General features: G+C 36.9%; 1 protein-coding gene across 16 annotated transcripts in view; it reads right to left on the minus strand.

Moving 5' to 3' along the window:
• The window catches only part of LOC136827939 (TOX high mobility group box family member 2-like), a 1,122,506-nt gene that overhangs the window by 475,447 nt on the left and 630,434 nt on the right, over positions 1–16,625 (minus strand). For 2 of the 16 annotated variants that reach the window (XM_067085481.1, XM_067085471.1), the window contains exon 1: positions 13,610–14,541. The exons of the other annotated variants lie outside the window; for them this stretch is intronic. In XM_067085481.1, coding sequence (XP_066941582.1) covers positions 13,610–13,611 — 2 coding nt within the window. In that variant the 5' untranslated portion in view covers positions 13,612–14,541. Of the gene's footprint in view, positions 1–13,609; positions 14,542–16,625 lie in introns of those variants that run through there. 16 annotated transcript variants of the gene reach the window in all.

Genomic DNA, 16,625 nt, shown 5'->3' on the forward strand with positions numbered 1-16,625 from the left:
TTGGACCCCTGTATAAGTAAAATGTTCAAGAATGACCTAAAAGATAAAATCACTGAATTAATTAAAAATTAGTTACCTTACATATAATTTCTATGTATTCCTATGTACAATAAATATTCTTTTGTAAAAATGTTCCCCTTGTAAAATAATTTTTGTTTACCAAAATGAGAATTATCGTGTTGTACTTTTATAACATTTTTCGGTGGTAAGTCACCTTCCTTGTATAATCTTTCAAGTGCCCTGTCCCTGCTTCTGAGCTGTTGAGCCTAATCCTTTGTAAAATCTCTTAAACATTAACCTTGTTTTGGTAGGTCTGCTAATTCTTCAATTGTGTTGGATTCCAGGTGTGTATTTTTTTCCTTTGTAATCCCCATCAGTCATCTATACGAGCTTTCTTTGTAAACTTATATTTATTTTTTTTCAGTTGCTAAGTAAAGGACTATAAGTCAAAAAGCCTTGCAGAACCCCATTGTTTTTCTTTGCTTCGTGCATTGCCTTTATTTACTGTATATAGTCATCATGTTCAATATTTTCGTGATTCTGTTATACATACATATATATACATACATACATATATACATATACATATAAATAAAGATAAAATCCACGAAGAAGGAAACTGGAAACAGTCCTACTTAGCTGAGCTAGTAAAGGACTAGTGTCGAAAGGCCTTTTCGACACTCCAGTGTTTCAGTTTAGCTTAGTAATTTTACTTTAGTGTCGAAATTTTCGCAGCATTCAGTTGTTTCACATATACATACATATATATTTTATCTTTATTTATATATTCATCACGTTCCATATTTTATATATGATTCAGTTATACATATATATATATATATATATATATATATATATATATATATATATATATATATATATATATATATATATATATATATACTGTATATATATATATATATATATATATATATATATATATATATAGTCTGACTTCAGGTTTAGGTGTTATATCGTAGAAATTCGATATTTTTTTATATTTCTACGATACAAAACCTAAAGAAAAAAAAATTGCTATCCCAGCAATAAGAACAGGAACAGACAGGTCAGTGTAAACACAAGAGACAAGATCACAATCAGCTCTGGTGCATAAAGGCGTAACCAGCACAGTCCCTTACTTAGGCAGATTCAACATAAAACTGTCCCTGGCATAAGGTGTATTTTACCTTGTATGGAGATCAGCTCACGCGTCTGAGTCATTTGAAGCCGGAGTGAAGGAATCGGACATCATCACCGGACGGATCAGCGCTTACTCATGGCAGTGATTTCTTGTCAAGTATGGAGGGAATGGAGGGATGGGGGGGGGGGTACATGGTTCCAGAATACCTCTTCCCCTCCCCCCCTCCTCTATGGGTCTTGGTAATCCCTCCATCCTCCGCAGTCTCCCTTATAGGCCTAACATCATCTTACGATACACATTTCTTATCCTCCCATCTAGCTTTCTCTTTTATTGTGTGTATCCAAGTGTCTCGCTGCTAGGCATAATAGTCTGACGCTGGACTTTATGAAATATCATTCATTTGCCGTGGATGGATCTCTCTAGAAAGAAGAGGAAGACGGAGGAGAAAAGACAAAAACTAGACGTGGGTGTTCACTGCTCCATCAAAATATACACCGCAAAAACGGGTAGACTCGGAGAAGTAATCCTTATCCCACTAATGCATGAACCCATTTAGTATGCAGATATTTATATTTCTCTCTCTCTCTCTCTCTCTCTCTCTCTCTCTCTCTCTCTCTCTCTCTCTCTCTCTCTCTCTCTCTCTCTTCGAGAAGTTGAAAGAAAAGCTGCCAAAGTAAGATGATAGGGCTTTTTTGTACGTTAAAAGCTAACAACGGAAATGTAAAAATTTCAAGGAAGATTTTTATTAAATAAAAATAAAAAAAAAAATACTCTTATCCCAGTGACGAAAAGGAGGAACCCTAAGAACACAATTAAAAGCCCTTAAAAACAAGCGTCGACATTCTTGGGTGACGGGAGGGAGGCCTACCGATAGCAGGTAAAAATCCACCCCTCTTAATCTTCCCATTCTCCCATCTCATGCCCCTATTCTTCCCCCGTGGAAAAGATACCATCAAAAAAGTGTTCCACTTGTCAACAGGATGGGAAAGATCTATGGGGAATGTTTCCCTTGATAACTAATGTTCCACACCTATTGACAGAGGAAATAATTTGAGGGATTCCTAGTTCCTTATCCTCCATCGTAGTCAGAGACTTTAGGCGACAAAGCTATGACCATTCAGTGATTAAAAATTTGATTCGGCCTACAGGGATATGTAGTACAAGACACAGTATACACAGATTGGATAATATAATCAAATGTCTCATCCTATTCCTTATATATCAGGCTAAACAAAAATATAAACAGAATATTTCCCAGAATGTGACAGCAGATCGTTCACAACTGCTTTATTATCAAAATCAGTTGCCATATAAAACTATATCACTGAAAATGCTTTATTATCAAAATCAGTTGCCATATAAAACTATATAACTGAAAATGCTTTATTATCAAAATCAGTTGCCATATAAAACTATATCACTGAAGATGCTTTATTATCAAAATCAGTTGCCATATAAAACTATATCACTGAAGATGAAACGGCTACTACGTTGCCTTACATGATAATCATCACAATTGGGAAACAAATAAAGCAACTAAAACGCAGGCAATGCTATACAAACACACGAACAAACCCCATGAAGTGGTCGGCACATCAGGACTAATGTACAAACGTCTAACAAAAGAAACAGATCGCATCTGTGTATAAACCTGATGCTATAAAAGAAGGGGGGGGGGCCCACGAGATCTGGTTGGTGCCTGTTCCTGAGAAACAAAGGCAAACCAGACCTGACATAATCTCACCTCAAAGCAGCGGCAGAGTGAAAGACAAATAAATACTGTAAGTCCCACTGACTTGAATGAGAATCCAAAGGAGAACTTGACTCCTCATCTCCCTTCTTCTGCCGATGGAACTTTTATCTCCCGATCGGGCAAATACCTGGGCACCGTTAATGGGATGGGGAATGAAGGAGGGTTTTCCAGGCATAAAGGTAACAACCCGCGTACCACGCCGCATGTGGTCTTAGAGCCCTCCATTACCTGCTTTCATAACTTCTAATGCCCGTTACATTCGTTTCTACGGGCGAGAGGCAGAGGATGTTTACACTCTCCGCGCTGGAGTTTCGTCCAAAGTCTCTTTCCATTGCTGGAATCTGGGTTTAAAACGTCACAGATGACAGAAAGAAAGTCTCTTATAACCGCAACTTAATAAGTATTTCAAAGTATGACAAAAACGTTATGGTAATCTCTACTGTAGGAAGGTGAAGGTACTCTGCGCGGTAATACATTATCATAAGTCTTATTTTAATGGCTGTCTTGAACACTATTATCATTAAGACATTCAAGAGAATAGTAGTGTAATGACACATCATTGTCGTCCTGCCTTTTCTCCGCCGACAAAATTCAACAGTTTCTTACAGTCCCAACTTTGACTAATCCCGGTTCCTTCTCTCAGTTGTTTCGTTACCTCAGCATTCGAGGGCCTTTTCCATCCAAGAAACTTCACACCAGGATTAATAGAGTGCTTCACACTACACACGAATACCGGGGGTTTGATTGGGGGTCAGTTCCTTCCCCTCATTCTCCTCGGAGAAAGTTTAAATGCACGAATATAATGGTCTAGGTACCGTACCATTACAAAATGTCCGCTTCGTTAGTTTCTGCGGAAGCAAATATTAGTGGAAACATCCTTGTCCAACAACCGACCAACGTTCCACCTCAGATGTATTTTCATTTTTTTACGATATATGGGAACATCAAGAAAATTCCCGATTATTTTTGTTTTTTAAGATTAACCGTAGCCTACTCTCGCTTCTAAAGCAACATAAAATTGCAGATTTGTACTATAAACTCTAATTTTATTAATATGCAAGAATGCATGCGTACATCATATAATGTACATACCAATAAATATGGATTTTATTTGGAATGAACCTTAACACAATGTTTTTTTTTTTTACATTTCTATACAAGAAAATGCCCATGTGAATAACATGAACTTGAAGGATTACATATTAAAAGAATTCAACAAAATACATGATTTAGTCTTGAATCAAATTTACGTTAATTGATGGGTTAGATTACCGACATGGCAATATCTGCGAACAAAACAAATAAAGCCGAATTCGACAATCAAAGGAAGTCTTCGTCGACATTCTAGTAGCCCTGGAATTCGACGAGAAATGTTACGAACGGTAATGGGGGCGGGGAGCGCAAACCTTTAAATTCACGACAGGACTGTTGAGCTAATTGTAACTTATTAAGAATGGTGTAGAGTGCTTGCTGAATGTTCATGTAATACTGGGAAATGACTGAACTTCCTAAACTGAACTGCCATGGAGAAATGCAAAACTCATGAAGCATGATTTTACTGGCATTGGGCCATCTCGGCTTCCAGTGGTTAACGGTGCGGTATGCATGCCCTACCCCTACAAACAAATGACATATATACTGTATGTCATTCACACTAAAGGTTAACGGCTAATAATGCACTGTGAAGTATTTTATATCTTGAAATGATTTGCTTATTTTACCTTTTTCTACGGGCTACTCTAGGAGCAAGAGCCCGTGCTGGCACAAGGCCAGCTAGATCTGAAACAACAACATTGTTTTACCTGGAGAAGAGCAGCCCTCGGTATAGGAACAGGAGCTTGATGCGCCACTAAGTTAAATCACAGAGAAATGGCTTATGAGGAAGGGAAAAAAATTGAAAATAAAAATAACAACAATAAGAAAATATAGGAACGAGTAAAAGACAAAGAATATAAAACGGGAAATACTTCTAATGAGACCTTTATGTGTGTGTAACTCCTACTGACAACAACGGAATCTAAACAGAGAGAGTAAAGGAGCCAATAACTTTTAATTTGGTTTTCTCTAGAGAGAGACACTTTCGTAGATGAAACAACATTAGAAGATTTTCCATATGGGCACTTTCGTACATTTACATAATAAAGGGAAAATGCACCTATGTAAATTAATACCGATCTCACTTCGAAAAAATAAACAAATAAAATAAACAAGTCCTGTGTGGACTAGGCCTCCAGATATTCTTCCTTTGTATAGTCAAAAGTTCTCGTCAAATATTCACTTAGAGATATGCTCTCTTATGTTTTTAAAAATAAAGAGGCTCCATGAGTACTTAAAGAAATACGCGAAACGAAGAATTTTTCTTAAAGAATGCATGAATAAATACAAAATAGAAACCACTAACATAACAAACTCTTACATATAAATATCAAAATTCATGTAGCGTAATTAATAAAAAAAAAATAAGGACTGTAAAAAATAAAGTCTAATTCTGGGTTTGGGAGAAGTCCTCATAGGATATTCCATTTTCATTATAATATGAAACAAGGGTAACTAATTTACGTGCATTCTCTAAACGTAATTACTGTAATTACTGTATGAGTTTTCGTTCAACTCATTTAAGTATTGGAGTTCATTACCTAAACGGCGTCGCTAATTTTATCCGAATAACTAATTCATTATGAATACTTAATGTACATGGCATTTGTATTAATTACTCCCGACAATAACATTACGTCGATTTTTCTCTCTCTCTTTCAGGCAAAAACAGAATATGTCAGTTCATTTAACATTTGCTAAGGACGTTTCTCCAACAGACCATCCCAACGAGAGAGAGAGAGAGAGAGAGAGAGAGAGAGAGAGAGAACCTTATGGTTTCAATTCGGTGGCCTGAGGATTGCCTCGTCGAGACCCTTAATGTTATACAATTTGATGGAGTAATGCCACACGTCTTATTTTTTTTTTCCTCTTCCTCTCAACGCAAATTGCGACCCACAACGGTCGACTAACAACTAGGTTTTTCAATTAACAGCACAGGTCAACAGTCAGACTGGATTTTACAGAACACGCACAAATCGTCCAATTCCAGAATCGAACATTGGTCTCTAAGTTTGTGAGCAGATGGCACTGTCACTGCGCCAAGAAAGAGTTCAAAATTCGGTGTTATCTATAGTGCCAACACTGGAAAGGCGAAACCAACACTAAACATTTACGGAGAGAGAGAGAGAGAGAGAGAGAGAGAGAGAGAGAGAGAGAGAGTCACCTAATCCTATTATCCTTATGAAGAGCATTAGCTGGATTTTCTTTAAAATCGCTTCCCAAGGATAAAACAAACATGTTTTGTCCATTTAAGTCAGGTACACTTTCAAGCCACTAATCAGCAAGTAGCATAAACAGTAATGCTCTTTCTGGTCATGTTCAAAGGCACCATAAAGTAGTATATACTGTAGGAACTATAAAAGAATATATGTATATATATATATATATATATATATATATATATATATATATATATATATATAGTATATATGTCTATATGTATAGAATATGCGTACAGTTCAAACGACCATTACATGCTTGTCTGTTAGTAATAATACATGAAGTGTTTCATACATTTATGGAAATGTATTACGAGCATTGAAATCCAATGTCAATCATGATAAGTATTTCTTGCAAACATAAGGATAGACGAATTTAAACAGAATTCACATACTGACAGTGCAGTGCAGAAGGCACACCTCTTTCAGTGCTACGGATGAATCATTTCAAGAGAACAAAACCGAGAACAATTCTGCATAAGGCCCGCACAGTTCTATGGCTAAGCCAAATACCCCTTTCTGGTGGGTATGTACGCATGTATGCACGTATATAGCCGTGTAGTTTTTTATTCAACAAGATAGCCTTTTATATATTACTCTTAATAAAAAGACAATATTCACTTATGAATAAGTTTATTGGTGCGACAGCACCATATGAATACCCATATTTTCTTTCGTACGAAATCCGATAACACTACAACCACCCTATGGCCTACTATGTTCGCCTAAAGAGCAAAATCTAATGAAACTATCTAAGAGAGATGCGTATCAAAAAGAAGAGGACCAAAAATATTTTCAAAATTAGAGACTCAACTGCAACCGCCACCTATCGAAACCTCCACATCAGGCCCTTTTTATGTCACTGGTTATTTTTCAGAGGATCAACGTTGTATTCATGGAGTATTACGGCTTATATCAAAGTCATTTCCCACAATCCAACACCTACTGCTTTCTTTTAGCAACTGTCTGAATCGTGCCTACATGGTTCCAGCTAATAAGAAATTTCCAGACATCAGTGTCTCATGTTAGTTATAACTACAATCCTCCGCCTTAAAGCTTGATAATCTGGGGACATTCAGAACTCTTGCATAATTATTACGGTCCCAAATTTTTCTTACTGTTGGGTAACTCCTTTCTGTATCCCCATTTTTCTGCTTCCTTGCTCATTTCCAACGGGGTACCTCCAGGACCTAGTCTCCTCATTTCTATCAGTGATTTGGCAATCCACACCTCAACTAAATCTTCCTTTCAGCTATCCTCTAAAGTTCGCAATCAATCTCTAGCTGACCTTTATCCGCCCATCGGCTATAATCTCTCGAAAAGTCAGTTAGTGAACATAACATAATATTTATTCAGTTATCTTACTAGCCTGTCCTCACGAAAAATTCTAACGAAGAATTTGAGCTAAAATCGTTTCTAACTTTCCTTTCTTTGGGTTGCTTTGTAATAACTGTTACCCTGTTTAGGGTTTAATCCAAAACAATTCGTCTGACCAACAGCCTTGTCCTCAACTCTTTTCTCTGAACTCCCTTCTCTCCACAGGAATGTGGCTTTGCTTCTCTTTAAAATGTATTACTTCGGCCACTGTTTCTGCGGGTAAGGTGTCTCAGACGACCACGTGACATCCGTCAGGCCACCACTTCCAGCATCTATTGAGGTGGTCAGCGCTCCTCTTATAGCGAGGTTCCTTTCACCTCAAGCGATGGAACTCCCTGTCATCTGCTTTCTTGGAGTCCTTTGATCAACTTTCAAGAGGGTCTATCATCGCCTTTCTTTCAAGAGGATCGTCTAGTGTTTCCTTCTAGGCTGGTGCCATGCCTTCTTTTCTTTGAAGTTATTTCGTTCCTTTTTTTTTTTTATTCTTGAAAGTCAGAAAGAGATAAGAACACCGAGTTGCTGTTTCAAGGGCCTCCTATATTTAAAAACGATATACATGGCGATTCTTTTAAGACTGCTTAAGTCACAGCGTAATATTACACCGCCAGAGTATGTTACACTTAATCAACCATTTCGTAAAAAATCGCAAGATAAGAAGGCTTTAGAGAGAGAGAGAGAGAGAGAGAGAGAGAGAGAGAGAGAGAGAGAGAGAGAGAGAGAGAGAGACCAACCCTTAGCATTGCAATTAGCGTTTACATTAATAAAAACTTCCAAGTTATGTATCAGGTCACATATTTTTGTTTTATGAAAGGTATCTACGCGGTTCCCGTTCTGGAATGTTCAAACTGGCGATCTCTACATCAACAAAGACAACAGAATTACAAATAGCACCGCACAGATTTCACACACAAACGCGCTATTACATCAATCAAAATAAATCATGAAAAACACAGATCATGTTAAGTCCAGTTTACGGTGACTTGTTGAAATTCCGCTATTTTATTCAGTGATGTTCTTTGAAAAAGCTCACAGCGCTATTTTTGCAACTGACAAAGCGAAACGATATTCCCTTGTTCCTTACAAAAAATAACGTACCGATACCATCAATGGAGTACTTAAATAACTAGAAAGCCCTGGAAAAATTAATTTTCAGAAGTAAAAAAAAAAAAATTCAAAGTTCTTATATAATTTTCAGGTAATAAATTTCTTGACGATCTTAACACTATCATATCCCGAATCTTACTAAGTTCTTTCATATTTACCAAAACTGAAATTGAGGCTACAACTTCTGCTGTCCCTTTACAACTATATACTTGTGTATTTCGTTTTTATAAAAGATAACTAATATAATCAGAAAGAGTCACTTTACTTCCTTCAAACTCTTTGTACTATACGTTTTTTTTTTTATCTGAATCTCTCCTTGAAGAATTTCATTCTCCACCCGTTACTGTTCAGTAACGTGAGCTCAGCTGTATAGTCTTCCAAATATTTTTTTCAGTCTACTACATAAACGAGAGAGAGAGAGAGAGAGAGAGAGAGAGAGAGAGAGAGAGAGAGAGAGAGAAAAACTAAGAAGCTTTAGGGTTCCAAGGAGGGAGAACAAGAGCCCAGCATGACAGATGGTTACCGTAAAAGAAAGAGAGGAAGGAGGCGGAAGTAAATGAACACGCGTATACACACGTACACTAACTTCACACAGTTTTAAAACTTCAACCAAGATAACTCAGATAACTACATAAGACAAACATGAAGGGAACAGAACTATATGAATGACGAAGGACAAAAAAAATTACAAGAAATAAGATTCTTTACTGGGCACCAGAGAAAATGATGAAAAAGCACCCATTCTGGACATAGAATGGTTCGTCTCTCTCTTTTTCTCTCTCCAGCCCGATACACGCAAAGCACAGGAGGATGAATGGAAATGCAACATTGAGTAACAAAGGGAACAAAGGATAGAAATAACTGTGCGAAACCATCGCGTCACACAGGAAGAGTAGCAGGGGTGATGGATATAGGAAGGGGTACCTTCCCAAAGGAGGGAGTGCTAGAGCTGAAAATAATCTAATAAGTTACATCCGGGGCGTTACATCCTAGCAGCATCACACCACTTCCTAGCCAAGCCAGCATCTTACACAGAAAATACCAAAACACAAGTGTACGACAAGCAAGGTTTCATAAGGGAATCTCAAGGCACACAAGAAAAACAATGCGTACAAAATTACTTTCATCAAACACTACATACATACAATATATATACTATATATATATATATATATATATATATATATATATATATATATATATATATATATATATATATATATATATATATGTGTGTGTGTGTGTGTGTGTGTGTGTGTGTGTATAATCACAAGATTTGAAACGAAAACTCAAGCAGCAGCGACAACTAATAGAACTGAAATGAAGAGACTGAAAAATAATAGTGTCCAAGGCTACTAAAACCCTGAAGGCCCCCCTACGTGTGACAGTGGATGACCATCATGAAAAGCCTCCTTGACCGTAATAAAATTCCATTACATATAGCCTACAAGAGAGAGAGAGAGAGAGAGAGAGAGAGAGAGAGAGAGAGAGAGAGAGAGAGAGTCCTATCTCTTTCAAAATCTTTAACAAAAGCAGGTCAGAACACCAACGAATTTCACCATTACTGGCAAAACAAAAGCCAGTAAGGGGCAAACTTATCGCTGATTGGTCGCGCGTGCCGCATTTCCCGTTTTCTCTATGGGCGGTGAGAGGAAAAGTGGGCTAACCCGAGAGCGCGGGAACACCGCCTATTGGCTACGTATTGTGGCCTTCCGAAAACCTCTCCAATAATAACCAGTCTTGAAAGACAAATTTCTGACCGTATTGTTTTCCCGTTTTTTGCGTTCTTTCTTATAACCGGGAGACTACTGTTACATGAAGAAATTCAGGTTTTCATAAAAGCAGCAATGCTGGAAAATTTGCTATATAGTGTTTGTATAAAGTAATCAACTAGTGAAATCCTTGAAACCTTTGTTACTGAGAAACGATTACATGGGATTTCCAGAAAAGAATAAAAACAAAAGTACAAGGGTCAAAAACAGGCAAGTTTACAGACAAGGATTATGGCACACAGCAGTTCGGTAAGGAAGGAAGAATTAAATTTAATTCTATGAACCACTTCAAGATTCGGAACACCTGCCACAACGGAAACCAAGCTAGAATACCAGTCACGCTCAACGCAACTCAAGAAAAATATGCTTTAATAAAATATGATTATTATGATATTCCGACCTGCTATTTGCAAATTTTGAACTCGCATTACTCCAAAGTGTTGAATTCAAAGTACTCTATTAAAACTAATGATGAGAAATGAGAGCAAAGAAAAAAATATGAAAGACAGGAAGAATGAGAGAGAGAAGACAAAATACCAAAAGTTGCAACATCACGTCCTTTATTGTTCCAATGTGCAGATCGTTTTCCATCCTCAATTGACTACAAAGATCACACTTTTACACACAAGCACAAGGTTTGCAACGGCTATCTCATAACAAAGTATTCGTGTTGTTTGTACAGCATATTTTCTTTATATAAGAAAGAATTGGTCCATTGTGTACAAGACTTACTACCGAACCCACTGGATGACTCGAAAAAACTATGAGAGAGATATTAGATGACCAAAATTTCGTCATCAGATACATAGGGCGTTGGGCTAATAGGAATATGGCAATGGCGAAAATGAACGCCAAAACACCACGAAACAATTACTATGTTGATCCGCGAACTGTTTTAAAAGCGATTCTTAAATCGATATGAGAGCCAACTACTACTACTACTACTACTTCTTCACCGGATGCAATGCGGAGAATTTTGGACCTGTGAGCACAAGAACCCCATCATCATCATCACTCGGAAGCCAGGAGCAAATTAAACGTAGCTAAAAAGCCAAGACAAAGAATGCCCATCGATAGAAGGGCATTCTTCTCTCGCACTTACCGAGTCGGGGTAGAATGCCAAGTATCGCAGATGCTTCAACTATTCTCAAAGTGATTTAATTACCAGGTGTGAAGGCATTTTCCTTCATTACACTTTTTTTTTTTTTTTTCTTAATTCTTCTTTGGATACGCTACAACCCTTGGGTCACCAGTCATCGATCTCAGTTCCATCCCCCCCCCAAAAAAAAAAACCCTCTCTATCTCTCGTGAAACTTTTGTACTTGTTTGAATGATTAAAATTTGACGAAATGAAAATGGAAAGCAATCCAAAATTCAGTTACTACAATTAAGGGTAAGTTACAATTTACACGACGGTAGATCACTACGAATTTGTTTTTATGTATGTATGTATGTATATTTGTGTATAAGTGTGTATATATACATATATATATGGAGAGAGAGAGAGAGAGAGAGAGAGAGAGAGAGAGAGAGAGAGAGAGAGAGAGAGAGAGAGAGAGAGAATTAAAAATGTCATATATAAAATACGGGTGCATTAACACCTTATATGGGAATAACGTTACTACAAATTTTTAGATGCCAGTTAATTATGCTTATTTAATAATGACGTTAACCCTCAAGGGTAATCAATGATTGGTCAATTTCACAGCCACAAATAGAGCTACAGATAATGATAAAAATAACCATGGAATGAAGAGACAAGAGCCACATGAGCCTTGAATATTATGATTGGGATCTTTCTTCCTCTACTTCCTCGTTCGACCAAGGATGTCTTCCTCCATCTTTGACAGTCGACTTGCATATAAGGGGGCACGTTATGTAATTTGTTGGTTTTTGCAGGAATATAGCTTCACAAAGAATAAGATCGAAGCCTAGAATACTTGGCTTCTACATTACGGTTTGGGAAGCTCATGTTCGCTTTGTTATATATCTTTAACACATATGCAAACAAAAACAAACAAATGCATAATAAACAAACACTATAAATATAAATATATATATATACATATATATATATATATATATATATATATATATATATATATATATATATACATATTTATAGTGGAAAACACTTTGAACGTCCATGAAATCCACGGGAAGCATGACAGGATATGGGTAGCACCAAGTCTCCTTTGTGAAAGTTAACTGTGGAGGTTGAATGCAAATGAAAAAAAAAAAAAAAAAATTATGGTGATAGGTATATAATCGCAAAAAGGTTAACTTGGGACAAGAAGGATCAAAGTGTTTTTAGCCATTTGGTTGGTGAAAATTATTTGGATGCATCAAGAGAGAAAAGTGGAAGACCTAGAAAGTACTGAATAAATGGCGCAACTGGAAAGAAGGTGCCTCAATATGCGGCAGGTGAGAGAATACATGCAAGACGGAAGCATGGGTGCATGCATGAGGAAGAAAGGACTTAAGCATTACTAAAACGCAGGTGACACGCCTGTTTTAACTATAGTCAGGATTGCAGTACGCATATAGTATCAAAATAAATAGACGACCTCTACTAAAAAATCTAGTAATTTCACAAAGTATTCAAATGACGGTTATATAATATATACGGAAATTAAATTTTGAGCAATAACACTGCATGTACCCAGAACTAATCTCAAACTGTAGTCACTTGCACTCAAGAAAGACTATATCTGACTTTCGTTCCCAGTTTTTCTTAATATCTATCTATCTATCTATCTATCTATCTATCTATCTATCTAAATATATATATATATATATATATATATATATTATACATATTATACATTATATATACATTACATACATACACACACATATATAAATTATATATATACACACACACATATGTATATATATATATATATATATATATATATATATATATATATATATATATATATATAGTGTGTGTGTATATATATATATATATATATATATATATATATATAGTGTGTCTGCAAGGACAGAAGTGAACTTAAACAACGAGAAAGATGACAAAAGCCTCGTTCTTTGTAGCTCATACTCCATGGCAGTATAAGAACCTAAATAGCACAGTATATTGCAATTAAAATGACAAAATATTTACAAAAATGGGTTGAATACTTACATTTCAAGAGAAGTGTCACCAAGTGGTGTTTGGTATCCCAATATATGCGTCGGCTATGCTTGTGCTAAAGAAATTCAACCTAAAATCTATATCTTGACAGTTGAATGAAGCAAATATCCGGCGGCCAAGTGAGTAAACGCCAGCCACACAAAAACTTGTTGCCTCGTGGTATCGATCGCGTAGGACTTTGCGTAACTTAACAGGATATGGGTATATTCCACTCATACAAACGATAAGGATTCGCCTTTGCGATATTTACCACTTTCAATCCAATTCCTGTTTAACTACAATATCTCATCTTCAGGAATTGAAGGTTAACATAGCAAGTGTCACAGTAAGACAACTGACAGAGTCGACTTCAAAAATAACTTCATAGAATGTTTCACCACAACTACACAACACAAACAGAAATACCAATAATTCGTTAACACAGTGCACTGAAAACTGTCGCTACAACCACACTGACAAACGCGTGGCAAGAACGCAATAAAATTACAGCCCGAGAGAAGTCAGGTGGACAACCGCGTGTCCTAACGCTCAGTCAGACCCAACAAGAACGGCCTGCACATGCTTGTCATGCAAACGCCAGATAAGAGTTACTACAATGGTAGTTATGGTTGTTATTATAATGCAAGTCGTGTGAGAACTTGACGCAGGCGTATACATGCGTGTGTGGTCGTTGTAACGGCAGATAGGCGAGTGGTACAAGGGTACAGGGTAGACGTGGAAAGGAGAGGGTACAGGGTTGAGGTGGTGGTGGTACTTCTGGCGGGTTTGTGGGTAGTAGCACTGCGGTGGTTATCCGTTCCTCCGACCCTCCCTCCCGCCCCCCTTCCCCCCCTTCCCAGTGGACCATCAACAACCTCTCAACGCCTACCTCGACCCAACACCTCCACCACGATCTCTAGTCTCAGCCCAACGCCCCTACCCTACCCAGCTTCTCAGCCTTGCCTCTCTGCCAATGTCTTTGCTAACCAACGCCCGCCAATACCCCACCGAGCCCCAGCGTCTTTTTACAAACTACCCATGCCGCTGATATTAATAGTGCACTCTGAAGAATTAAAATGGCCTTTCACGGAAAAGCAAGTAATATACGAGACTATGAAGTACACGTACAAAAGGCAAAATCATGAATGAGAGAATTTAAAAGCAAATGGGAACTGGACACGCTGATGATTGCGAAACTTGCGATGGATCCCAGTGTCATTATGAATACCATTCGCGTGAAATCATTTTTCTAAACCAACTATTTTCATCAGCTGCCTGACCAATTTCCGACTTTGGTTTCTGAAACACTAGTTTTAAAAAAGTACTTATTTGGGGCTGACTTCAAACGAAAGGTTTAAAGCTTTCCAATACAAAAGCAACCCTGAAAGGAGTACACAGAACTGAATCCACGTGTACACACACACACACATATATATATATATATATATATATATATATATATATATATATATATATATATATATACAGATATATATATATATATATATATATATATATATATATATATATATTATATATATATATATATAATATATATATGAAGATAAAAAGGCCCATAAAACACTATTTGAACGTTGCAACCATATATTTCAGGCACTTCCTTCTGTGCCCCTGTTCACTGGAAAAATATGGACAGATGAAATGTTACAAGTATATATATATATATATATATATATATATATATATATATATATATATATATATATATATATATATACTGTATATATCACGCATATATATTGTATATATGTTTGCGTGCATTTTCCCCTTATATGGATAGCCCCGGAAGATGTTCACTTTCCAGTCATCAGCAATCATTTGGAGATAAAGTTGACAGCCCAACGTTCTCCTCCACACAAGCTGCAACCTACCACAGTCGACTAACACGGGGGTTACAAGTCATTGCTTAAGCTAACAAAGGCACGAGAGATATATATATATATTTTACATTTGTTAAAAAACAGTGTTCCCGTGTATATGCATACACACACACACACACATATATATATATATATATATATATATATATATATATATATATATATATATATATATATATATACACTGTATATATATTAGAGAGAGAGAGGGGGGGCGGGGGGCCACGTGCTATGGAATCCGAGTCAAAGGGAAATTACTTGGACATCAAAGAAAACTACTTTGACGACAAAGTGGGAATGTATTTCAATTTCACTGAAGGACTGAGCGCAAATTTTATAACCTTTAACATGGTGTCTACTCGTACAACTTCAGCTCCTTAAGCACGAGAATAATAAAGCTCACACATACATCTCGAGAATAAAGTGTGATGAAAAAGAGAAAGGGGCGGAGGAGAGGAAGGCAGGGAGATACCACTACCTTTCTCTCTCTCTCTCTCTCTCTCTCTCTCTCTCTCTCTCTCTCTCTCTCTCTCGTGTTCCAGATGTTGGCTAATGCACCTGGGGAAACCTTCTCCGTTGTCCCTCAAGACCACCTCTGACTTGGCTGATCTGTTCTACAAATAATCCTTTGGAGAATAACAACAAACAAAATGAAATAACCACCGCCAAAAAAGAACGATAATGAGGTATTTTAAACAAACAGATCTATGTTAGTCCAATCATATACGCTACATCTCATTTTCAAGTTTACAAATGATGACGACATTCTGGTATTTTGTATTTCAATGGTTACCTGATTCTCTGAGGAGCAAATGATGTTCTTCCTTCTAAGCCGAAACACGAAAAATGAGTCTTCCGGTTCCTGCTTATAGACGACGAAATTGTCAACTCTGAATTCCCAGGAACAATTTACTCGAGGTAAGTCATTTTTATCGCGTCTTTCCTAACATCCTTTTCCATTCATTTCCAACCTGCGCTTTGTCCGGACTGGTTTTGACGTCTGCGGTAACCTTCAACTAGGAATATCTAATGTAAATTATTGCAATCTAATAAAACAAATACAAAGGTTTAAAGCAGCTTAGAAATGAATGAGTGAAACAACGCAGTGAAGAGCTAGGTGCTCTGTT

The sequence above is a fragment of the Macrobrachium rosenbergii genome, chromosome 42, assembly GCF_040412425.1.
Source record: "Macrobrachium rosenbergii isolate ZJJX-2024 chromosome 42, ASM4041242v1, whole genome shotgun sequence".
Lineage (NCBI taxonomy): Eukaryota > Metazoa > Arthropoda > Malacostraca > Decapoda > Palaemonidae > Macrobrachium > Macrobrachium rosenbergii.